Consider the following 26,856-nt stretch of genomic DNA (forward strand, 5'->3'; position numbering starts at 1 on the left):
CTGCTTTTTTGAACATATAGATAGATAGATAGATAGATAGACAAGAAATAGAAAAATAGAGCAGCACATTCAGCATGGAAAGAATCTGGGTGCAAAAAGGCTTCCACAGGCATATACTGTATCAAACCTTGCATGTAGGAGTCCAAAAAAGGAAGCAGCACACCACTGTCTGTGAATAAGAAGCTATTTTATTTAGCCCATGATGGCGACGTTTTGGTTCAGTGTAGTGAACCTTTGTCAGTGCTTGAAAAAGGTTCGCTACACTGAACCGAAACGTCGCCATCATGGGCTAAATAAAATAGTTTCTTTTTCACAGACAGTGGTGTGCTGCTTCTTTTTTTGGACTACTAGATAGATAGATAGACATAGATTATAGAATATATATTTTTTTTGTACTTATGTGGATGCAATGTAAATTAACGCACCTTTGTCATAAATTTTTCCATGTTAATAAAATGTGACCTTTAACTACTTTGCTTTCATTTTAACACAGGGGGAAGGGTGAGTGCACATGGGAAAGAGGACACAGGTGGGAGACAGCTCAAATGAGAGAACACATGAGGGAAGAACACAGCACAGTGGTGGAGAGAGAGAGAGCAGACAAGGGGGAGAGCGCTTGGGGTACCCAGGTCAAAGAAGAGATGACATGAGAGGAGAAGACAGCAGATGGGGGAGAGAGAAAGTGCACAAGGGGGAGACAGCTCAAACAGGACAGCACATGAGGGGAGAACACAGCACAGGAAGGAGAGAGACAGCAGAAAAGGGGGATAGCTCATGGGGTAGACAGATCAAAGAAGAGAGCACAGATGGGAGAAGTCAGCACATGGGGAAAGAGAGAGTGGATAGGTGGGTGAGCACATGGGTGGAAGAGATTCTCAACGCTGCAAAGCCTGCCACCATCGTGACATTACCGCCCTCCCGATGCGATAGCATAAGGCATTCGTCTAGTGTTTTTATATCTGTGTGGGCAGATGAAATGGTTGTATGTTTTCTGGCCATTTTACCACTTTATACATATAAAATAACAACAATATGTTTATTATATTTTTATTACCTCTCCTGCGAATTGCTGTATGGCTCCTATTGCTTTCATCAGGACAGATACAGAACCAGCAGGGCCGGTGATGTAAGCCGCTCCTGTGTCTATTGCCACTGTGCAACCTTCTTTGCAGAAAAGCACCTCCGCACCAACTGATACACTGTAGGCCATTGCGTTATGTTAGTTCAGACAAATTTTGTGAAGTTCTTTAATGTCAGTTCTAGAAATCTTTATGTTTGTACTTTCTTACACGGACCTGTAAGGCTACATTCACATTTGCGTTGTTGGGCGCAGCGTCGGCGACGCGACGCAACCAACAACGCATGTACACAACGCAGCGTTTTGCGAAGCATGCGTTGTCATAAGATCCTACAGATCGGGAATTTCAGCGCAGGGAAAAAGCTACAAGTAGCGTCCCCTGCGCCCTGTCTTGTGCGTCTATATGACGCATGCATCGTAAAATGCAGTACAACGCATACGGCGCATGTCCATGCGCCCCCATGTTAAAGATAGGGGCGCATAACGCATGTGTCGGTATGCGTCGACAACGCTGCGCCCAACAACGCAAATGTGAACGTAGCCTTAGAGGACATCCTATTGCTGTATTCATATTAAAGCTACATACGGAGCAACCAAAATGTTATGCAATGTACAGTATAATTGATCATAATTGTAATGTAACATTTTCATCTGTAGGGGTCTGCCCTACAGGACCACCTGTGATCTCTAAGATATCTCCTCATCAGTTCTCCTGCACAGAAGCACACCTCGCCAACCACTTCATGTTGAAATCTGTCAGCAGGATTTAACGCTCCAATCTGTTTAAATGCACATGTAGCTCTTTGAAAGACAAGCCTAGTAATACCTTTACATGGCTAATCTCTTCTTCCATTAGCGAGAAATCAGTGTTTGAATTGTTATGCAAATGAGGCTGAAGGGCTATGGTAGATCTGAAGCATCTATCACTCCAGCTCTATTCTCTGCTGCCTCCTTTGCTTGACTTGACAGCTTTTATGCCAGAGGTGTCAGACTCATTTTCACCAATGGCCACATCAACATTATGGTTGCTTTCAAAGGGGGCTTGTAATTGTAAAGACTCAAGCAGACGTCCATGCAACATGGTAAGAGCATGGTTTGCAATGCACAGGCTGGCCAAGGGATATAAGAGAGCTGTGTCTGGATACTAGGGCTAAAAGAGCATTGCACCTGGGTAGTAGGGCTATAATTGAGCTGTACCTGCATAGTAGGGCTAAGAGCACTGATCCTGGGGACTGGGACTATGAAAGCTGTCCCTGGGTAGTGGGACTATGAAAGCTGTCCCTGGGTAGTAGGGATAAGAGCATTAACCCTGGGTAGTAGGGCTAAAAGCGCTGACCCTGGGTAGTAAGGATAAGAGTGCTGACCCTGGGTAGTAGGGATAAGAGCGCTGACCCTGGGTAGTAGAGCTAAGAGCGCTGACCCTGGGTAGTAGGGATAAGAGCGCTGACCCTGGGTAGTAGGTATAAGAGCGCTGACCCTGGGTAGTAGAGCTAAGAGCGCTGACCCTGTGTAGTAGAGCTAAGAGTGCTGACCCTGGGTAGTAGGGATAAGAGCGCTGACCCTGGGTAGTAGGGATAAGAGCAGACATTTCCTGTCAGCCACCAAAGGAATGATTACCGTACTTGATTTCAGGTCTGGAGATCCAACAGACTATTGCAAGGAACCTGCCATCAGATCAATAGATTTTTGTTAATACTTTTGGAATCAGTCATGTAATTACAGGAGAAATGCCAATTTCAGGTAATACATCTGAGTGGGACCTTCATTTAAGTATTACAGTAATTAAGACTTGGTCTGGACTGGAGCAGTATAAAATAAACTATTATTGACTTCAGTGTATACACTGCAAAAAGTTCACACAATCGGGGCCGGGATTAGGGGTAGGAAGGGTAGACATCTGCCTGGGGCACCACCTCCTGTCTACCCTTGGGGGGCGCATTTCGAAGGAAAAAAACCTGACATTGCCGCAGGTATTCCGCACAGTGGTGGCCGGGGCCCTGGCACACAAGGGAGCAGTGTCAGTTGCTGACACCACTCACCCCTTTCTCTGCTCCCCGGCCGTTGCTCCTTCTGCTAACTCTGGGTAGTAGGGCTAAGTGAGCTGAGTCTGGGTAGTAGGGCTAAGAGCGCTGACTCAGGGTAGTAGAGCTAAGAACGCTGACCCTGGGTAGTAGGGCTAGGAGCGCTGAACCTGGGTAGTAGGGCTAAGAGCATTGACTCTGGGTAGTAGGTCTAAGAGCACTGACTCTGTGTAGTAGGGATAAGAGCACTGACTCTGGGTAGTAGGCTAAGAGCCCTTACTCCAGGTAGTATGGCTAATAGCACTGACTCTGGGTAGTAGGGCTAAGAGCGCTGACCCTGGGTAGTAGGGCTAAGAGCGCTGACCCTGGATAGTAGGGCTAAGAGACCTGACCCGGGGTAGTAGAGCTAAGAGCGCTGACTGGTTCATAGAGCTAAGAGCGCTGACCCTGGGTAATGGTGGCTTAGAGTGCTGACACTGGGTAGTAGGGATAAGAGCACTGACGCTGGGTAGTAGGGCTAAGAAAGCAGACCCTGAGTAGTAGGGCTAAGGGCACTGATCCTGGGTAGTAGGGATAAGAGCACTGACCTGGGTAGTAGGGATAAGAGCACTGACCCTGGGTAGTAGGGGTAAGAGAGCTGACCCGGTGTAGTAGAGCTAAGAGCGCTGACTGGTTCATAGAGCTAAGAGCGCTGACCCTGGGTAATGGTGGCTTAGAGCGCTGACACTGTGTAGTAGGGATAAGAGCATTGACGCTGGGTAGTAGGACTAAGAAAGCTGACCCTGAGTAGTAGGGCTAAGGGCACTGATCCTGGGTAGTAGGGATAAGAGCACTGACCTGGGTAGTAGGGATAAGAGCTCTGACCCTGGGTAGTAAGGTTAAGAGCGCTGACCCTGGATAGTAGGGTTAAGAGCGCTGACCCTGGGTAGTAGGGCTAAGAGAGCTGACCCAGGGTAGTAGAGCTAAGAGCGCTGACTGGTTCGTAGAGCTAAGAGCGCTGACCCTGGGTAATGGTGGCTTAGAGCGCTGACACTGGGTAGAAGGGATAAGAGCATTGACGCTGGGTAGCAGGGCTAAGAAAGTTGACCCTGGGTAGTAGGGCTAAGAGAGCTGACCCTGGGTAATGGAGGCTATGAGAGGTATACCAGAATTCCAAGTCCAAGATGGACTTCTCCCTATGCTAAGCAATGGCTGTGCCTGCTCTGATTCAAGGATGGAACATCACAACACAATACACAAACATTTTGGCTGACTGAGTACACTGCTTACTGTTTGTGCTGGCTGACTGCTTTCATATAGTTCACCTTTTGTGACTGCTGACTGCCTTCACTGTTTGTGCATCACTGCACGAATTGTTCACTCACAAAGATGGCACCCCAATCTTTGTGCTGGCTCCTCCCCCTCTTTTTACCACTTGCTGCATCATGTCAGACTCCAAGATTGCATCAGCTCCCTGTGCCGGCTCTGTGCCCTCTGCTAAGTACTGTCAACGTAGAAGGCACCCAGTACTTAGAAGAGGGGGCGGATGCCATCTTAGATTTTAAGCTACGACGCAGACTTCAACACAGCTCCGGCCCACTCTCTGTACGGGGGAAAGTGGAGAGCTGGTCCTTCTGTGTCTTGACCTCGTGGGCCACAGAGAGTGACTTGAGTTTGACACCTCTGCTCTATGCTGAGTGACTTCAAGAAAAGGAACTGTCAGTTAAGCAGGAGAAGACGGCATTGGTGTAAGATGCTAGCAGATGTGTAGGATGCAGTGACACACAGGAGACAGAGCAAGGGTTAACAGGTATTCTTATGTAACACAACAATAGATCAAATGGGGGGGTATTATTATAAAGGTAACAACAATTCAACTTATCAGTCTCTGGACCTTGGTAGGAGATGGCTGGAAGATCCCTCAGTGCGAGAAGTCTCCAATCCAGTCCCGCAGAAAGGCAATGCACTTTCTCCTTGCAGTGGTGAATCCTCCGGGTCCATCGGTACGTGTTCTCCTGGTATGGGCACAAGATGTTGTAGAGGTGTAGGTCCACGACACAGCGGACGTAGAAAACAGTTCAGCAGACAAGGCCGCAGGAATAGTATGCAGTCCAGCGGTTATGGCCACAGGAGCAGGCCGGCACTCAGTAGGTACCGCAGGGATAGGACTCAGCGGTGCCTCTGTGGTGTTGAGCGGAACAATGCTCTGACGTCCATACCGGTTACTGTGTAGTGCGGGGATCTCTCTGAGATCTGTGTTGTCAGTCGGGATGGCACTGCTAATCAAGTAGGCAGGCACGGATAGCTGGCGTGGGTAAGTCGAGAGGGAGTCAACCATCTCTGTGCTCTCAAGCTGGTTCCCTGCCAAAAGTCCCATCTTCCCGAGCACACAACGCTATTTAAGTCGGACCCACCCCCATCAGTCAGGTGTCCTGAACTGCTCCGGTCAGAAATCTCTTCCCCCCCAGAATAATGGTGAGAACCCCGAAGGTTCCAGCCCAGACACGCTAGAGGGACCGGTAGCCTGGCTCTCCTCCCTGATTTGGGTGAGGAATAGAGCTTGAGTGACAGATGTTTTAAATCTACAACAGCTCTACAGCTCTCATTTGCATAATAATTCAACCCTGATTTTCCAGTAACAGATGATCGGACTGGTCATGTGAAGGTATGCTGGACTTGTGTTTGAAAGAGCTACATAAGCATGTAAATGGTTTGGAGTACGAAATCCTCCTGACAGATTCCCATTAAAGTTTGTGCTAACATGTAAGTTGATTGTGCCTTTGTGGGTCTTTAACTAGCACTATGGATCCTCCATCTTTAAAATAACGCAGGGGCAGTTGGAACATTCCTCAATTAGGCTACTTTCACACATCCGTCTTTTTGTTTCAGGCTAAATCCGGCTCTTTAGAGAAAAAATGGAACCGGAAAAAATAAAAACCGGAACCGGTTTTTTCCCCATTGACTTGTATTAGCACGGCCCAGCGTTCCTTCCGTTTTTTTCCGGATCCGGCTAAAATTACGATTCCGGTGTCTGAAAAAAACGTCTACTGCAACGTTTTTTGTCTCCGGCGAAAAAGCCTGACGCGGCAGATTCGGCGCTTCCGGCTGTTTGCTACAATGAAAGCCTATGGGTGCCGGAAGGTGCCGGATCCGGAAAAAGGCAGATCCGGTGGCCTGATCCGGTTTTTTTAAACTGAGCATGCTCCAAATTTTTTTTTTATCCAATAATCTAGATAGGCTAGCCGGATCCGTATAAAAAAAACGGATCCGTCGCATCAGTTTTTCAAAATCTGCGCCGGATCCAGTTTTTCCAACATTCACCGGATTTAGCCTGACACTGAAAACCTGATGTGTGAAAGTAGCCTTAGGAACTCATGAAAAATCCTGGCATGCTTTAACATTGTAACAATGGAATCCCCCTTTACTGAGCAATTCCATTTTGTAGGTTTTGATTGGACTCTATTGACCTGCCCAACTAAGCAGCAATGCTATACATTTGTCTGCCTCTGCATTCATTTGCAAATACAGGTATACATTGATCCAAGCTTACATATAATGTCCGAACTGATTTAATCCGTAGTAGCATATTAGAATATTTCTTTCCCTGGCACACACAGCGGCAGAGTGCACATTTTTGGAAAGTATGATATGTATGTATTTTTGAATTGCTGCACATTTGTAACTTAATGCTATGCAATCTGATTATCCCTTTTTTCCTTACCCTTTCATGTTAACATGCCAGAATCCATGCTTTTTAAGGTTGAGATATTGAAAACTTCCTGTGTAGTAAGACTGATCCGAACCACCAAACATAATTTCACCGCCAGGGTTTAGATGGGAATCCCTGTAGCAAGATACAAGTAGCACTGCATAAGTGGTTTTAAATACATTCTAAAATTAAAGACTAATTTAAAACCTCTGCAATAGGGGCATACCAATCAAGGCGTACCCTCTGTGACCGTGAACAAACCCATTTGAGAGAGGAGCCCGCTGACAACAGCATCTATTCCAGATGAATGAGCTTCCGAGGACGCTTATTCAGCTGTAAAGTGTTGCGGTGCAGAGACCCGCCGGATCCCTGCACCATCAAACCCACTGCCGGTGAATCAGAGCCAGGCAGCTGACGTCGGCATGCAGGAATGTCATGCATCACACCAAAGCCAGCTGCCAGGCTCTGTGTCGGTTATAGAACAATAGGGTCATGGGAGCAAGGGAAGGTGACAATAATCTTTATTTGTAATGCGTTAGAAACCAGCTGCATTATTACAGTAAGGGCCAATGAGATGGGGCAACAAAGCAAGAAGGGCCCAGGATGGGAGACATATATTACTAGAAGGGCACAAGATGGAGGACATTACATCAGCATATATTACTGGAAGGGGCCCAGGATGGGCAACATACATTACTGCAAGGACCCTGGATGGGGAACCTATATTACTGGAAGAGATCCAGGATGGGGAACATACATTACTGCAAGAACCCTCGAAGGGGGAACCTATATTACTGGAAGAGGTCCAAGATGGGTATATTATACCAGCAAGGAGCCATGTTAAGTATATTTTAACAGGACGGGGCTCAGGATTGGGGACATTATAGCAGGAAGGGGGCCAGGATGAAAAACATACCATGAAGGGGCTCAGGATGTTGAACATTCTTACTGGAAGGGACCCAGGATGGGAGACATTACTTGATGGGGGACATTACACTACGGTGGTTAATGTTAGTAGAAGATAAGGGATATTATTACATTACGGGGGGACATGTATGTCGTTATAGGATTTAGAATGCCACAAGGGCTAATACATCAGCCCAACGTGTAGTTGGGGGCCTAGGTCCAAATGTTTCACCGGGGCCTATTGCACTCTAGTTATGCCACTGCCCTGCATCAATGACAAAAGGGATTGCAGAAGAATCTGATGTTATATTGGAGAACAGATGCTATTAACAGTATTACCAAATGACAATGTACAGTGACCTGATACATTTTCTTTGTCATGCTAATGTGAACCTGTTTCTGATTGATTGATATTTTTTACTGCTCTGTTTTTGAACAGAGACAAAGGACAGTGGTTGGTGCAAATATATAGAGAGCATTACAGAAACTTGATAAAATGGTTGTCCGGTACTGTAAAGGGAACCTGTCACCAGGTTTTCTCAATATAAAGTAAGGGCACCACCTTTAAGGCCTCTTTTACAGTATTCTAGTATTCTATATGCAAGTCCCCTCTGAATAGCATAAAAAATACCGTTTATTACCCTCCCATACGGTGCGGTGCGGTCCGGTCCGATGGGAGTTGCAGGTCTTGTTTAGACGCCACCTCTCTCGTCACAAGTTCTGACCTTCTTCCCTGCTTCACGTGGGTGACGCGTCCTACGTCATGCACACAGTGTCCCCCAATGGCTGTCCTGTGCATGCGTACTTCTCTCCGCCCTGCTGAGGTCAGAGCAAAGAACTGTAATGTGCAAGGAGAGGCCTACGAGTGCCGATGACCCGAAAGTGAGGCCCCCGCATGCGCACAGTAGTACTTTGCTCTGACCTCAGCAGGGCAGAGAGAAGTGAAGTGAGAGAATTGCACAGTTGCACAATTGGGGGACACCGTGTGGATGACATAGGACGCGTCCATATGAAGCAAGCAAGATTGCAACAAATGAGGGGCCGAAGCAAGACTGCCCCCCTTCAGACAGCACCATAAGGGGGCGAGGATAATGAAATGTTTTTTTGTACTATACAGAGGGGATTGTACTTGTGTACAGGTTACTAGAATGCTGTAAAAAAGGCCTTAAAGGTGATGGTCATGCTTTATATTAGGAAAACTTGGTGACAAGTTACCTTTAATTAGTTGGCAGTGTGACATCCAGCACCCCTGCCGATCAGCTGCTCTTGGTACTGGTGGGTGCCAGATGTGATAAATTGTGCAGAACAGAGGTTACGTTCTGTAACTGAGTACATCCAGTCACCGCCAGCAACTATACTGGCTAATCGGCGGATTCCAGGTGTTTCATTCCCACTAATCTGATATTGATGACCTATCCTATGGATCGGTCATCAATATAAAGTACTGGACAGCCCCTTTAATAGGAAGTCATTCTTTTTTATCAGCTTTTCCTAGAGAACAGCGACATCTAGTGGTCAGCATTGAAATGTAATGTACCAGCTTTCGCACATATTTAAAGGGAAACTAATCAAATTCATGCTGCCCGACCCACAGACACTGGCTTTAGTCACGCACACAGATATGTTTTACTCAGCAATGCTGCAGCTTTTCAGGGAAAATGTGATTTGGAAAGCCTGCTGGGGACTATTTGTCCCTGTTGACCATACCTTCCAACTTTTCAAGAGCAGAAAGAGGGACAAATGAAGAGGCGCACGTAGCGCACCATGGCAAATATTGACCAGGCCACTAGCCACATCCATTTAGCATGAGTTTCTATCCTGGCAGGATGAGATGTCAGAGGGGTGGGGCGGTGAGAGACATTCAGAATACGCCCAAGACTGCAGGGCGTAGACCCAAATCCGGGGCTGGCAATGTATCCAGGGCGTTTGTGGCTAGAGATGAGCAATTAGATTGGTCCAGCATCCAGGTTAGAGGCCCGCAAATCTCATATCTTCCGACGTCGCTGACGTGGCTTTTTATTAGCCAGGGCTGGCGGGATGTCATGTGTGTGTTCTGCTCATCTCTGGTTGGGACCTGTGGATTTATTCATTCACAATCGTAGCAGCCAGAACTTTGTCATCTTTATGTAGATTCACTATATAACATCTCTCTTCTTTGTGTCTGTAAGGTCTGTTCACACATTGCAGAAATACTGTTTCTTTTGTTTTCTGTAGGTGTCCACTACAAACTGTGCAATAACAATCTTCTCTGATTATTGTATTTTTGCTGCATTTTTTATTTTTTTAATTTGATGCCTTTTTGATGAAGAAGTGAAGTGTTTTCAAAGTGTTTTTTAAAGTATTTTTAAGCTCAGTATCCAAATTTTTCTACGTTAAAATAACGTCTGCACCAAAAACACATCAAATAAGAAGGAAAATGCATAAAAGCAGCAAACATGCAATAATCAGAGAAGATTGCTATTGTGTTGTGTAGTGCGGACACCTGTTTACAATGTTCACACAGAAAGCAGTACAGAAAACACATAATTTATGCTATTTGTGAACATGGCATCTGTGTTACATTTTTATTACATTGTTTAATGGTTTAATAGAGAAAAAATCAATAAAATAATTTTTTTAGGCCATTTACCGATCACTGTAAATAATCTAATCGCTCTATTGTGTGGGTTGTTACAATCACAGCAAAACCAAATATGTCCATGTTATTTGCTGATTTGTGATTTTTTTTAAAGCATGTTAAATATGACATTCTTGTAATTATATATTAATATATTTGAGTAATTTAGTAATTTTAATAATAAGAAAAAAATCTGACTTTTTTCTCCCTCTAGAATACAAGGACATAAAAATACACTGCTATGTACGATGTATCTCTATAAAACTGTATAATCCATCTGTGGGTTTGCTGGTACATTGCAGCTTCAAATACACAAAATTCTGCCAGTCACTGGTTGTCTGCAATGATACATATTGTGGGTTCGATTCCTGGGAACCTCACCAAAAATATACATTTTTGCAATTGTTTTTCATAATTTTTTAGTGGTTTTATAGGAACGAAACAATGACTTTTTCGTCACCTTTAGAATACAGGTGCATAGAAATATACTGATACAGATGTATCTCTGTGTACCAGTTTTCACATAAAGAGAGACCTGTCAATCAACTGAAGGAGGGTGAAGAGAAGCCATCCTGCTCCTGGTTCTGGCAGCATGAATCTGATGACAAATTCCCTTTAAAGAATGGGCCACTCTGCAAGTTCTTTATCTTAATAAAAAAAATAGCTGAAAATTATTTATACAATTTGTAAAATAGAAAGGTGGCAGTCTACATTAAAATGAAGAGATGGCAGTCATTGGGAGATAGTCACTAAGCGAAACACATTCCTATTTTGGTATAAATTACGCAGAAACTTCCATTTCAGTTACAGAGCCTTGAAAAAGTATTCATACACCATGAACATATTTTTTCACATTACAGCCACAAACTTAAATGTATTTTATTGGGATTTATATAATGTACCAACACAAAGATGTAACTATCTGTGAAGTGTAAAGGAAATGAATGATACAGGTTTTTCTAAATATTTTAAACAAACTAATCTGAAAAAATGGCGCTGTGCATTTGTATTCAGTCCCCCTGAGTCAATACTTTGTATGACCACCTTTGTCTGTAATTACTGGTGTCTTTTGGGGTATGTCTCTACCAGGATTGCACATCTAGAGCCTGACATTTTTACCCATTATTCTTTGCAAACTAACTCTAGCTCAGTGAGATTGGACTGATAGTGTCTGTTAACATCAATTTTCAAGTGTTGCCACAGATATTCAATGGGATGTAGAATTTAGCATGAATATTCTTTGATCAAAACCATTCCATTGCAGTATGTTTAGGGTCATTGTCCTGCTTGAAGGTGAACCTACACCGGAGTCTCAAGTCTTTTTCAGCCTTTAAAGGGGTTGTCCACTACTAGGACAACCCCTTCTTAAACTACGGTAAATGTTTGGGCCCAATAAAATAAATTAACCTATACTCATCTCCTGTGTTGGCTCTGTTCCACCTGTGTCCGCACTCGCGGTCCTGGGACTGCAGCTGCAGCCCTGGCTTCCCCTTCACGTTCAGTTTGTCCAAAGGCGGAGACAGTGATGACAGTGCTGATTGGGCACCAGCATCACGTGTCATTTCACAGCATCACAGCCCTGGGACAGTGAGTGTGGACATCGCTGGAATGGAGCCGGCATGGGAGGTGAGTATAGGTTAATTTATTTTATCAGGGCCGAACATATATTTAAAGAAGGGGTTGTACTAGTAGTGGACAACCTCTTTAACAGGATTTCCTCTAGGATTGCCATGTATTTAGGTCCATCCATCTTCCCATCAACTGCGACCAGCTTTCCTGGCCCTGCTGAAAAAAGCATGCCCACAGCATGATGCAGCCTCCACCATGTTTGATGGTGGTAATGGTGTTTTCAGAGCGATGTGCAGTGTTATTTTTCTGCCACACACAGCATTTTGCATTTAGCCCAAAAAGTTCTACTTTGGTCTGATCAGACCAGATCTCCTTCTTCCACATGCTGTGTCCACTACACGGCATGTGGAAAAATCATGTATCATTACCATAGAAAACCATGCATTATTTATTTAACCCTTCAGTCTAAGGGATAACGTTTCTCCTTGTGGATAGTGACAAGCCATGCCTGGCATATCAGGGTGAGGAGACTTATAAGCCATGCATGCTTCTCTGGAAAATTAAATATGCAAATTGTTTACACTTCACAAATACTTGTTAAGTAGTGTTGGTATATCACATAAAATCCCAATAAAATACATTTAAATTTGTGTGTGTAAGGTGAAAAATGTGCAAAAGTTCATGGGACAGGAATACTTTTTCAAGGCACTGTATTTGAAATTTAAATGATAGACTCTCCTTTGCTGGAAGACCTTAGCACAAACCAACTCATCATTAGGGCTGCACTGCCATCTAACGGTCAATTGTAGTGCAAATGCTGCAGCATACATGTGTAATTTCTTTTTAGAATTATTGCTTTGTTCATGCACAAGATGAAAGGCTATTTATTTCATTCTAACTCATCTATATAGAAAACAATCTATATTTTGGAAAGGTTACTCTCTTCATTTCCTGATAGTTAGGGCATAAACTGTGCTCCTTACAAGGAAGATTGAGTAGAAGATGTGAAACAAAAAGAGTCATTGAAAATGGGCACGGGGGACAGTTTGTTACCACTTGGGAAACTTAGTGTGAGTGACATCGATAGGAAAGGGATGGGAACTTATCTTCTCACTTGTATTGTCTGCAAAGAAAGGAGATTCTGGTTACCCAAGCAGCGGGGGTATTTTCTCAAGGTGTTGATAGTGAGAGTAGAAGGTGAGAATATAAGTGGTTAAAAGAGGCAGAAAGGTAAACATTTTGACAATATAAAGCTGGAGTCACACTAAACGACTTACCAATGATCACGACCAGCGATACGACCTGGCCGTGATCGTTGGTAAGTCGTTGTGTGGTCGCTGGGGAGCTGTCACACAGACAGCTCTCTCCAGCGACCAACGATCAGGGGAACGACTTCGGCATCGTTGAAACTGTCTTCAACGATGCCGAAGTCCCCCTGCAGCACCCGGGTAACTAGGGTAAACATCAGGTTACTAAGTGCAGGGCCGCGCTTAGTAACCCGATATTTACCCTGGTTACCATTGTAGAAGTAAGAAAAAAAAACACTACGTACTCACATTCTGATGTCTGTCACATCCCCCGCCGGCATCCACTGGGTTAAAACTGCTTTCGGCAGGAGCGCTGCTAATGCACGCGCTGCTGCCGAGAGCTTTCCTGCACTGAATGTGTCAGCGCCGGCAGTAACAGCGGTGATGTCACCGCTGTGCTCTGCTTTACGGCCGGCGCTGACACATTCAGTGCAAAGAAGCTCTCGGCAGCAGCGCGTGCATTAGCGGCTCCTGCCGAAAGCAGTTTTAACCCTGTGGACGCCGGGGACGTGACAGACATCAGAATGTGAGTATGTACTGTTTTTTTTTTACTTTTACAATGGTAACCAGGGTAAATATCAGGTTACTAAGCGCGGCCCTGCACTTAGTAACCCGATATTTACCCTGGTTACAAGTGAACACATCGCTGGATCGGCGTCACACACGCCGATCCAGCGATGACAGCGGGTGATCAGTGACCAAAAAATGGTCCTGATCATTCCCCAACAACTAACGATCTCCCAGCAGGGGCCTGATCGTTGGTCGCTGTCACACATAACGAGATCGTTAGCGGGATCGTTGCTACGTCACCAAAAGCGTGACGTTGCAACGATATCGTTAACGATATCGTTATGTGTGACTCAGCCTTAACTGTGCTAGGCAGTGACTCTGATCACATCTATATCGGACGCAATGACGAAAACCAGATGAACTACATTATAGTCAGTTCGATCAACCAGGTGAGACTGGTGTCCGTCATGCAGGTTCTGTGCTTAGAATGAACTATAAATCCAGGAATTTCCAACGCAGATGTGAACAGAGCCCTAGTTATTATAATGCATTATTATAGCACGCAGGCATATAAATATAACTAGACTTCACAGATATATTTCAGGAGGTCGGTATAGATTAAATCTCACTAATACATTTCTAATTTATGATATGGATTCCAGAATAATATTTATTAAAGCAATTTGCCCTAATCCTTCTCACCGGCTGTAATACACCGAGAAGACTTCTTCCTCCAGGACTTTCTGAGACAGAATTCGATCAAAGACAGGCGTAATGTCATCAATTGCTTGCGTCGGGAATCCCATTCCCAATACTCCATCAAAGCGGGCAAAGATGAAAGGAAATGCAGGTAGTTCTGTAGCTTCTGCAAAAACCTGAAAGACCGGAATGTCTGCAACCTGGAACGAAAGAAAGAAAGAGTGAGAAAGAAAGAACGAAAGAAAGAAAGTGTGAGAAAGTGAGAAAGAAAGAGTGAAAAATAAAGAAAGAGTGAGAAAGAGAAAATGAAAGAAAGAGTGAGAAAGTAAGAAAGAAAAAGTGAGAAACAAAGAGTGAGAAAGAAAGAGCGAGAAAGATACAAAAAGTGAGAAAGAAAAAAAAAGTAAGAAAAAAGAACTAAAGAGTGAGAAAGAAAGAATGAAAGAGTGAGAAAGTGAGAAAGAAAGAGTGAGAAATAAAGAGTGAAAAAGAAAGAAAGAACTAAATCAAGAAAGTGAGAAATAAAGAAAGAGTGAGAAAGAAAGAGCGAGAAAGAGAAAGAATGAGAAAGTGAGAGTGAAAAAGAAAGAGAAAAAGTGAAAATTAAAGAAAAAAAGTGAGAAAGAAAGAAAGAGGGAGAAAGAAAGAGCGAGAAAGATAGAAAGAGTGAGAAATAAAGAAAGAGTGAGAAAGAAATAAGTGAGAAAGAAAGAACGTGAGAAATAAAGAACGTGAGAAAGAAAGAACGTGAGAAAGAGAACGAAAGAAAGCGAGAAAGTGAGATGAAAGATGAGAAATAAAGAAAGAGTGAGAAAGAGAGCGAGAAAGAAAGAATGAGAAAGAAAGGAAGTGAGAAAGTGAGAAAGAAAGAGAAAAAAGTGAAAATTAAAGAAAAAGGAAGAGAAAGAGAATGAGAACGGAAGCAAAAGGAAGCGAAAAAGAGAAAGAAAGGATGAAAGAATATAAGAAAGAAAGTTAAAACAAAAGAGAAAGATTGTGAGAACGAAAGAAGATGAGAGAGTAGGAGAGGGAAGGAAAGAGAAAGAAAGAGAGAAAGTTGGAAATAAGGTGCTGTGTGATCTTGTAATAAAATATGTGCATCTACAGTGTATAAAGTATAGAATAAAAAAGGGCAACAGCAAAGCAACAGAATGGAAGTGGATGACATCCTTGTAAACCTTTTGAGTCAGTGTCCCATATAATAAATAATGTAATCTTTTTGGAATGTAAAGCGTATATTTCCCTAGAACGTTCTGGTTTGATGCTATAGAACGGACACATTACTGGCAGCACAACACCTATATATACACATATCTACAGCATTGGAATACATTTAGGGGGTGAGGTTGCAGACACGCTTAGGCTCCGGAGGACAAGGGTCCCAAATGTATGGAAGAGATGTATTAATTGCACAACTAATTAATATAGATAGTGCTGATTTTCTAGACATATTAACACTTTGTCCACTACCTTTCTATAGATGACCTATCCCCAAGGTTATGTCACCAATATCACACTGGAGGGGGAAATTCCAACTCTCGGCCAACACACGATCGGCTGGTACCAGCTCCAATGTATAAGAACAGAACTGAGCTGCAGTTCTCAGCAATGCCCCCTGTGGACTATACACAGCACTGAACAGGTATGGTTTGTTGACTGTTTTTTTTGCATTCTGCCCATTGTATCATGATTTATACAGAACATTAAACTGAACATATAGCTAATCTACAATCCATTTTAATATATGATATTTACATATCCCATTCAGCTTTTTAACCCAATGCAAAATATGTAACCCAGATGACTGGAACAGTGCTGTGGTGGGGTGCAACTGGAAAATAATATTTTTCAGCTTTTAATGTTGCTTACTGCCTAAAACATGGACTTCATTGTACAGTTAAATGGCTTTTACATTGATGGCCTATCCTTAGCATAGGTGATTAATATCTGTTCGACACCCCTGCTGATCAGATGTTCCCAGTTCCGGGAGCTCCTGGAAGTGCTCAATTGCGAAGCTGTACAGCTCCATAAATTGTATAGTGGCCGCGGTTGGGTACTGCAACTCCATCCCCTACTGATAGGGGGTGGATATGGCGCACCCTGCCATGGTCACTATATATTTTACATAGCTGTGCTGTGCAATTCCGTCACCGAGCACTTTCAGCAGGCCCTGGGAACAGCTAATCAGTGGGGCTGTTTAACCTCTACTATCGGATATTGATGACTTATCCTAAGGAAATATCTTCAATATAAAAGTCCCGGACAACCCTTTCAATTTCAAGAACTGTACTGCCCTTCCCTTTGCTAAGAGAGAATTCTGTGCTGACAGATTCCCTTTAAAGTGAATATGTCAGCAGGATATGCAATGTAATCTGAGAGAAGCATGATGTAGAGGCTGAGAACCTGATTCCTGCTATGTGTCACTTAGTAGGCTGTGTTGCTGTTTCAATATAATCAGTGTTTTATCAGCGGATTATCACTAATGGAAGTGGTGTTTTGTGTATCCCAGTCATCTGGTCTGTATAACCCCACTCCACCACCGATTAGTAGTATGGGCTGGGTTATACAGGGCTCAGCATTTCTGAGAACTGCAAGAACTGCAGCATAGAAAACAGTGATTATATCAAAATGACAGCAAGCAAAACAGCAACGGACACATCACTGGAATCAGGGTCTCAGCCCCTACGTCATGCTGCTCTCATCTCAGATTACATATGAAAAATCTGGGGTCAAATTTCCCTTACTATTTGTATTATCAGCTAGTTTTATTGTTTTAAGGGGAACATGCTCATTAGGGTCTGTGTACTGGAATTTCAGGACTTGAGTAGCCTGAATTCAATTTAGTCCCCCAATATTTTTTCTTTTGGAAAGTGGAGAATATTGATTTTTTTTTTCTGTTTAACAGTTTTGATATTTTGTACAAGATGCACAAATAATCACAAAGATATTCTCTAAAGCAAGTAATGATAGCAAAACTCACAGTAACAAGGTCTTTGCTTAGGAAGCCTCTGACTCCTCCAGATTCATATAGTATGGAGAAACCTGTTCCATTCTTAGTGTAGGTTTGAGATTTGGATGAATCATATCGACTGTGAGATGCTGTGATGCAAAGATAATATGTTACCAGCGAAACCAATTACCGTAAATATGAAACTATATCTTTTTTTGTTAGATATGTTTTAGTTACTGAATACATAAGTATATGGAATAGTTTTTGAAATTATACACTAAAGGGTGCAGTATAGCTAAACGCAACATCAGCAACACCATTCTCTGAAATTCTGATACAATGCACTGACAGCAAGCAGATATCTTCAAATATGAGGAATTTAACCCCCTTACTGGCATATGACATATTGATACATTATATGTTGGATTTCCTTCTTTGATGCAGGCTTAGGATCTGAGCCTGCATCATTCCGGGCAGCTGATGACTGTCTTATTCATCCATCATCTTCATCTAACAGCCATGGGTGGAGCAGAACAGATGCCAATCTCTGACATTGGCATTTACAGCGCACAGCCCGAGGCCCGCTATTGCGATTCCCGATGGATTGCTGTGATTTTTTAAATATACAACGACATTATGACAAATCGCTTTTTAAAGTCGCCTAAGGGGACTATAAAATATATAAAAATGAAAGTAAATCTAAAAATTTAAATCTACCCCTTTTCCCGCCATTAAAAATGAATAAATAAAAAATACAAATGTGGTATCGCTACATCCATAAAAGTCCAATCTATTAAAATATAAAATTAATTAAAGCAATCTGTAAATATGAGAATGAGAAAAATAATTCCATTTTTTTTCAGTCTTTTCACCATGAAAAAAAATGAAATAAGAAGTGATCAAAACATTGCATCTATTCCAAAATGGTATAAATAAAACCGTTACCTCAAGATGCAAAAAACAAGACCACTACAGCTCCATCAACCACAAATTAGAAATGTTAGGGGAAAATGTCAACACAAGTAAAATATTTTAATTTTTTATGAATTTCCATTCCCCCCCCAACTATACATGTAGTACCGTGATTGTACTGACCTGAGAATAATATTGCCAGGTCATGTTTACCTTATAAAGAATGTTGTGAAAAGAAAACCCCAAAGATTAATTGTGGAATCACACCTTTTTCACAATCTTGCCGTACTTGGAATTTTATTCCCACTTTCACAAGATAAAATGGATAGTGTCATTCAAAAGTACAACTGGTCCCGCAAAAAACAAGCCATCATCTGGCTATGGCTATGTCAATGAAAGAATAAAATAATGTATGGCTCTTGGAAGAAGGGGAGTTGTTATATAATGTGGGCTCATTGGGTGAGGTGGATACTCTGAGCCAGGGGTGCATGACATTTTTCAGTCCAAGGGCCATATTTCCATACTGAACCAATCCCTAGGACTGCAATTTTTTTTAAAGGGGACTTACATGAATACATCACAAGAACGACCACATTAATACATCACCAGAACCAAATTTTGAGTATTTGAGAAGGATTTCAAGAGTTTCTGCTCCAATAAAATCAGTGTGAACGCACGCTAACTTAAACTGACACTTTTTAAGATTTAACATAGCCATGAAACACGTTATGGATTGCTACATGTATACAAGATCAGAGACACTGTTAGCACATGAGAGCAGCACCAGAATCACCACCAGTATATGAATTCAGCATCAGAACTACCATCATTACATGAATGCAGTGCCAGAACCACTATCAGTACCTGAAAGCAACATCAGAACCACCATTAATACATGAATGCAGTGTTAGAAAAAATGTCTGTTCATAAATGCAGCACCAGAACTACTATACAGTGTCAGGACCACCATCAATACATGAATGTAGCGAAATAAACACTGTCAGTACATGAATGCAGCATCAGAAACAGTGTCAATACATGAATGCAACACCAGAAACACCATAAGAACATGCCACAAATACCATCAGTTAATGAGTGCAGCAAAAGAACCTCCATTAGTTCATGAATGCTTCACAAAGCTAAGTACAGTGATCAATTGTAATGTCAGATCAGACCCATATACATTTGTATTGCATAAGCCTACATTTCCCATTAAGTCTTTAACCCCTTCACCCCCAAGGGTGGTTTGCACGTTAATGACCGGGCCAATTTTTACAATTCTGACCACTGTCCCTTTATGAGGTTATAACTGTGGAACGCTTCAACGGATCTTGGCGATTCTGACATTGTTTTCTCGTGACATATTGTACTTCATGATAGTGGTAAAATTTCTTCGATATAAGTTGCGTTTATTTGTGAAAAAAACGAATATTTGGCGAAAATTTTGAAAATTTTGCAATTTTCCAACTTTTAATTTTTATGCCCTTAAATCACAGACATATGTCACGCAAAATACTTAATAAGTAACATTTCCCACATGTCTACTTTACATCAGCACAATTTTGGAACCAAAATTTTTTTTTGTGACGGAGTTATAAGGGTTAAAAGTTGACCAGCAATTTCTCATTTTTACAACACCATTTTTTTTTAGGGACCACATCTCATTTGAAGTCATTTTGAGGGGTCTATATGATAGAAAATACCCAAGTGTGACACCATTCTAAAAACTGCACCCCTCAAGGTACTCAAAACCACTTTCAAGAAGTTTATTAACCCTTCAGGTGTTTCACAGGAATTTTTGGAATGTTTAAATAAAAATGAACATTTAACTTTTTTTCACACAAAATTTATTTCAGATCCAATTTGTTTTATTTTACCAAGGGTAACAGGAGAAAATAGACCCCAAAATTTGTTGTACAATTTGTCCTGAGTACGCTGATACCCCATATGTGGGGGTAATCCACTGTTTGGGCGAATGGCAGAGCTCGGAAGGAAAGGAGCGCCATTTGACTTTTCAATGCAAAATTGACTGGAATTGAGATGGGACGCCATGTTGCATTTGGAGAGCCCCTGATGTGCCTAAACATTGAAACCCCCCACAAGTGACACCATTTTGGAAAGTAGACCCCCTAAGGAACTTATCTAGATGTGTGGTGAGCACTTTGACCCAACAAGTGCTTCACAGAAGTTTATAATGCAGAGCCGTAAAAATAAAAAATCATATTTTTTCACAAAAATGACCTTTTCGCCCCCATTTTTTTAATTCCCCAAGGGTAAGAGAAGAAATTAGAGCACAAAAGTTGTTGTGCAATTTGTCCTGAGTACAATGATACCCCATATGTGGGGGTAAACCACTGTTTGGGCGCATAGCAGAGCTCGGAAGGGAAGGAGCGCTATTTTACTTTTCAATGCAAAATTGACTGGAATTAAGATGGGATGCCATGTTGCGTTTGCAGAGCCCCTGATGTGCCTAAACATTAAAAACCCCCACAAGTGACACCATTTTGGAAAGTAGACCCCCTAAGGAACTTATCTAGATGTGTTTTGAGAGCTTTGAACCCCCAAGTGTTTCACTACAGTTTATAACGCAGAGCCGTGAAAATAAAAATTCTTTTTTTTTTCACAAAAATGATTTTTTAGCCCCCAGTTTTGTATTTTCACAAGGGTATCAGGATAAATTGGACCTCAAAAGTTGTTGTCCAATTTGTCCTGAGTATGCTGATACCCCATATGTGGGGGGGAACCACTGTTTGGGCGCATGACAGAGCTCGGAAGGGAAGGAGCGCCATTTGGAATGCAGGCTTAAATGGATTGGTCTGCAGGCGTCACGTTGCATTTGCAGAGCCCCTGATGTACCCAAACAGTACAAACCCCCCACAAGTGACCCCATATTGGAAACTAGACCCCCCAAGGAACTTATCTAGATGTGTTGTGAGAACTTTGAACCCCCAAGTGTTTCACTACAGTTTATAACGCAGAGCCGTGAAAATAAATTCTTTTTTTTTTCACAAAAATGATTTTTTAGCCCCCAGTTTTGTATTTTCACAAGGGTAACAGGATAAATTGGACCCCAAAATTTGTTGTCCAATTTGTCCTGAGTATGCTGATACCCGATATGTGGGGGGGAACCACTGTTTGGGCGCATGACAGAGCTCGGAAGGGAAGGAGCGCCATTTGGAATGCAGACTTAAATGGATTGGTCTGCAGGCGTCACGTTGCATTTGCAGAGCCCCTGATGTACCCAAACAGTACAAACCCCCCACAAGTGACCCCATATTGGAAACTAGACCCCCCAAGGAACTTATCTAGATGTGTTGTGAGAACTTTGAACCCCCAAGTGTTTCACTACAGTTTATAACGCAGAGCCGTGAAAATAAATTCTTTTTTTTTTTCACAAAAATGATTTTTTAGCCCCCAGTTTTGTATTTTCACAGGGGTAACAGGATAAATTGGACCCCAAAATTTGTTGTCCAATTTGTCCTGAGTATGCTGATACCCGATATGTGGGGGGGAACCACTGTTTGGGCGCATGACAGAGCTCGGAAGGGAAGGAGCGCCATTTGGAATGCAGACTTAAATGGATTGGTCTGCAGGCGTCACGTTGCATTTGCAGAGCCCCTGATGTACCCAAACAGTACAAACCCCCCACAAGTGACCCCATATTGGAAACTAGACCCCCCAAGGAACTTATCTAGATGTGTTGTGAGAACTTTGAACCCCCAAGTGTTTCACTACAGTTTATAACGCAGAGCCGTGAAAATAAATTCTTTTTTTTTTTCACAAAAATGATTTTTTAGCCCCCAGTTTTGTATTTTCACAGGGGTAACAGGATAAATTGGACCCCAAAATTTGTTGTCCAATTTGTCCTGAGTATGCTGATACCCGATATGTGGGGGGGAACCACTGTTTGGGCACATGACAGAGCTCGGAAGGGAAGGAGCGCCATTTGGAATGCAGACTTAAATGGATTGGTCTGCAGGCGTCACGTTGCATTTGCAGAGCCCCTGATGTACGCAAACAGTACAAACCCCCCACAAGTGACCCCATATCGGAAACTAGACCCCCCAGGGAACTTATCTAGATGTGTTGTGAGAACTTTGAACCCCCAAGTGTTTCACTACAGTTTACAACGCAGAGCCGTGAAAATAAAAAAAAATTTTTTTCCCACAAAACTTATTTTTTGGCCCCCAGTTTTGTATTTTCACAAGGGTAGCAGGAGAAATTGGACCCCAAAAGATGATGTCCAATTTGTCCTGAGTACGCTGATACCCCATATGTTGGGGTAAACCCCTGTTTGGGCACACGGGAGAGCTCGGAAGGGAAGGAGCACTGTTTTCCTTTTTCAACGCAGAATTGGCTGGAATTCAGATCGGATGCCATATCCCGTTTGGAGAGCCCCTGATGTGCCCGAACAGTGGAAACCCCCCAATTATAACTGAAACCCTAATCCAAACACACCCCTTACCCTAATCCCAACAGTAACCCTAACCACTCCTCTAACCCAGACACACCCAACCCTATTCCCAACCGTAAATGTAATCCAAACCCTAACCCTATCTTTAGCCCCAACCCTAACTGTAGCCCCAACCCTAGCCCCAACCCTAGCCCTAACCCTAGCAATAACCCTAGCCCTAACTCTAGTCCTAACTCTAGCCCTAACCCTAACCCTAATGGGAAAATGGAAATAAATACATTTTTTAATTTTCTTATTTTTCCCTAACTAAGGGGGTGATGAAGGGGGGTTTGATTTACTTTTATAGCGGGTTTTTTCGCGGATTTTTATGATTGGCAGCCGTCACACACTGAAAGACGCTTTTCATTGCAAAAAATATTTTTTGCGTTACCACATTTTGAGAGCTGTAATTTTTCCATATTTGAGTCCACAGAGTCATGTGAGATCTTGTTTTTTGCGGGATGCGTTGACGTTTTTATTGGTAACATTTTCGGACACGTGACATTTTTTGATCGCTTTTTATTCCGATTTTTGTGAGGCAGAGTGATCAAAAACCAGCTATTCATGAATTTCTTTTTGGGGGAGGCGTTTATACCGTTCCGCGTTTGGTAAAATTGATAAAGCAGTTTTATTCATCGGGTCAGTACGATTACAGCGATATCTCATTTATATCATTTTTTTTATGTTTTGGCGCTTTTATACGATAAAAACTATTTTATAGAAAAAATAATTATTTTGGTATTGCTTTATTCTCAGGACTATAACTTTTTTATTTTTTTGCTGATGATGCTGTATGGTGGCTCATTTTTTGCGGGACAAGATGACGTTTTCAGCGGTACCATGGTTATTTATATCAGTCTTTTTGATCGCGTGTTATTCCACTTTTTGTTCGGCGGTATGATAATAAAGCGTTGTTTTTTGCCTCGTTTTTTTTTTTTTTTTCTTACGGTGTTTACTGAAGGGGTTAACTAGTGGGCCAGTTTTATAGGTCGGGTCGTTACAGACGCGGCGATACTAAATATGTGTACTTTTATTGTTTTTTTTATTTTATTTAGATAAAGAAATGTATTTATGGGAATAATATTTTTTTTTTTTTTCATTATTTTGGAATATTTTTTTTTTTTTTTTTTTACACATTTGGAATTTTTTTTTTTTACTTTTTTACTTTGCCCCAGGGGGGGACAATACAGATCGGTGATCTGTCAGTTTGCATAGCACTCTGACAGATCACCGATCTGCGAGAAGTGCAGGCTGCTTCACAGTGCCTTCTGTGAAGCCACCTCCCTCCCTGCAGGACCCGGATCCGCGGCCATCTTGGATCCGGGTCTGGAGCAGGCAGGGAGGGAGGTAAGACCCTCGCAGCAACGCGATCACATCGCGTTGCTGCGGGGGGCTCAGGGAAGCCCGCAGGGAGCCCCCTCCCTGCGCGATGCTTCCCTGCACCGCCGGCACATCGCGATCATGTTTGATCGCGGTGTGCCGGGGGTTAATGTGCCGGGGGCGGTCCGCGACCGCTCCTGGCACATAGTGCCGGATGTCAGCTGCGATATGCAGCTGACACCCGGCCGCGATCGGCCGCGCTCCCCCCGTGAGCGCCGCCGATCGCGCTGGACGTACTATCCCGTCGGCGGTCATAGGGGCCCACCCCACCTCGACGGGATAGTACGTCCGATGTCAGGAAGGGGTTAAAAAAGACATCAAGAAACTGGAGCAAGTTCAGAGAAGAGCAACCAGAATGGTGACCGGTCTGCAAACCATGTCCTATGTGAAACGTTTACAGGATTTAGGAATGTTTAGCTTGCAAAAAAGAAGACTGACAGGAGACTTAATAGCTGTCTACAAATATCTCAAGGGCTGTCACATTGTAGAAGGATCATCTTTATTCTCATTTGCACAAGGAAAGACTAGTAGCAATGGGATGAAACTGAATGGGAGGATACACAGATTAGATATTAGAAAAAAACTTTTTGACAGTTAGGGTGATCAATGAGTGGAACAAGCTGCCACGAGAGGTGGTGAGTTCTCCTTCAAGGGAAGTCTTCAAACAGAGGCTGGACAGACATCTGGAATGATTTAGTGAATCCTGCTTTGAGCAGGGGGTTGGACCAGATGACCCAGGAGGTCACTTCCAACTCTACCATTCTATGATTCTATGAATCTAAGTCCTTAATAATGGTAAGGAGATGCTGTGAGTTATTGTTACAGGTAGCATCAGACTGTGGACCATACAGGAACGACAGCACTGATGAGACACAGGCAGTATCACAAATAAGACAAAGACCTTCAGAAAGATTTAGCAGACTCTGAAGTTGTGATACATTGTTCTACTGTTCAAATACACAAATATGGCCCTCATTGAAGAGTCATCAGAAGAAAACCTCTCCTGCATCCTCACCATAAAATTCAGAGTTTAAACTATGTAAAAGAACATCTAAAGAAGCCTGATGCATTTGCAAACAAATCATGTGGACCAATGAGATTAAAATAGAACTTTTGGGCCACAGTGATCAAAGGTATGTGAGGAGAAAAAGGGCACAGATTTTCAGGAAAAGAACATCGAACATCTCGTCAACCATTAAGCATGGAGTCTGGATCAATGATGCTTTGTGGTTGTCTTTCAGCCAATGGCACGGGAACATTTCACAGGTAGAGGGAAGAATGAGTGTTGTGAATTCGGTTTGTGGGCTCCCCCGGTGGTCTGTTATGGTAGTGTCTCTTATGTGCCTTCCTCCATCTCTGATTACCTGTCGCCACCCTCTAGGGGAGTTTCCTATTTAAGGCTGCTTGGCTGTTAGTCACATGCCGGCCAACAATGTGCTAGTAGCATTCTGTTGAATTCACCTGCCTCAAGTTCCAGTTCAGCTAAGTTGAATTTTGTTCCTTGTTTTGCTATTTTTGTCCAGCTATCTGCAATGTTACTCTTCAGTGCTGGAAGCTCTTGTGGACAGAAAATTACTACTCCAGTGGCATGAGTTGTCACTGGAGTTTAAAGTAATTTCTGGATGGTGTTTTTGAATAGTGATTTTTAGGTCGACCGTGAAGTAACTCTTTCCTGTCCTTCTGCTATCTAGTAAGCGGACCTCACTGTGCTAAATCTGCTGTTCATCCTACGTATGTCATTTCCTCTGAACTCACCGTCAATATCTGTGGGGGCCTACTATCATCTTTTGGGGTTCCTCACTGGAGGTAAGGCAGGCCTGTATATTCCTCTTATAGGGGTAGTTAGATCTCCGGCTGGCGCGTGGTGTCTAGGGCATCGTAGGTACATCCCCCGGCTACTGTAAGTGTTGGGTCAGGTTCAGGTCACGGTCGACCTTAGTTTCCATCACCCGAGAGCTAGTCCGTTTTGTATTTTTTTTTCCCATGGTCATTGGGGTAACCATAACAGTTTGGCCGGCCTATAAAAAATCTATGTGTTAAAATATGCACTAAAGTAGGAAGGAGAAGAAAAGGTTTTTTTTTTTTTTTTCTGTGTTTGAAAGTGCACCTTAGTTGGATCATTTGTATTCCTTGCTTAAACTGCAGTCTTCAGCCTTTTTTTTTTCTCCTCTCCTCTTAACCTTTGAATGCTTGGGTTACACCCATTTGAAACATGGATCCACAGAGTTTAGTTGCAGGTTTGAATAACCTTGCGACAAAAGTACAGAACCTACAAGATTTTGTTATACGTGCTCCAATGTCTGAACCTAAGATTCCTCTGCCTGAATACTTTACCGGAGACAGATCCCGGTTTTTGAGTTTCAGAGAAAATTGCAAATTGTTTTTGTCTCTGAGATCTCACTCTGCTGGTGATCAGACTCAACAAGTTAAAATTGTTATCTCTCTACTGCGCGGCGACCCACAAAGTTGGGCATTTGCATTATCGCCAGGGGATCCTGCGTTGTTAAATGTAGATGCGTTTTTTCAGGCTTTGGGGTTGCTTTATGAAGAACCTAATTTGGAGATTTTGGCTGAGAAAGCCTTGATAGCTCTTTCCCAAGGGCAAGATGAAGCTGAGATATACTGCCAGAAATTCCGTAAATGGTCGGTGCTTACTAAATGGAATGAGTGCGCTTTAGCAGCTAATTTCAGAGAAGGTCTCTCTGATGCCGTGAAGGATGTCATGGTGGGGTTCCCTGTGCCTACAGGTCTGAATGATGCCATGAA

At 42.8% G+C, this 26,856-nt stretch overlaps 1 protein-coding gene across 1 annotated transcript in view; it reads right to left on the reverse strand.

Moving 5' to 3' along the window:
• The window catches only part of REN (renin), a 151,853-nt gene that overhangs the window by 13,096 nt on the left and 111,901 nt on the right, over positions 1-26,856 (reverse strand). Inside the window, exons 4-7 of the mRNA XM_077295049.1 lie at positions 17,376-17,494; positions 14,399-14,595; positions 6,800-6,922; positions 1,055-1,199 (exon numbers count right to left, since the gene is read on the reverse strand). Of these exons, the coding sequence (XP_077151164.1) occupies positions 1,055-1,199; positions 6,800-6,922; positions 14,399-14,595; positions 17,376-17,494 (584 nt within the window). The remainder of the gene's footprint in view (positions 1-1,054; positions 1,200-6,799; positions 6,923-14,398; positions 14,596-17,375; positions 17,495-26,856) is intronic.

Source organism: Ranitomeya variabilis, chromosome 3, assembly GCF_051348905.1.
Source record: "Ranitomeya variabilis isolate aRanVar5 chromosome 3, aRanVar5.hap1, whole genome shotgun sequence".
Classification (NCBI taxonomy): domain Eukaryota; kingdom Metazoa; phylum Chordata; class Amphibia; order Anura; family Dendrobatidae; genus Ranitomeya; species Ranitomeya variabilis.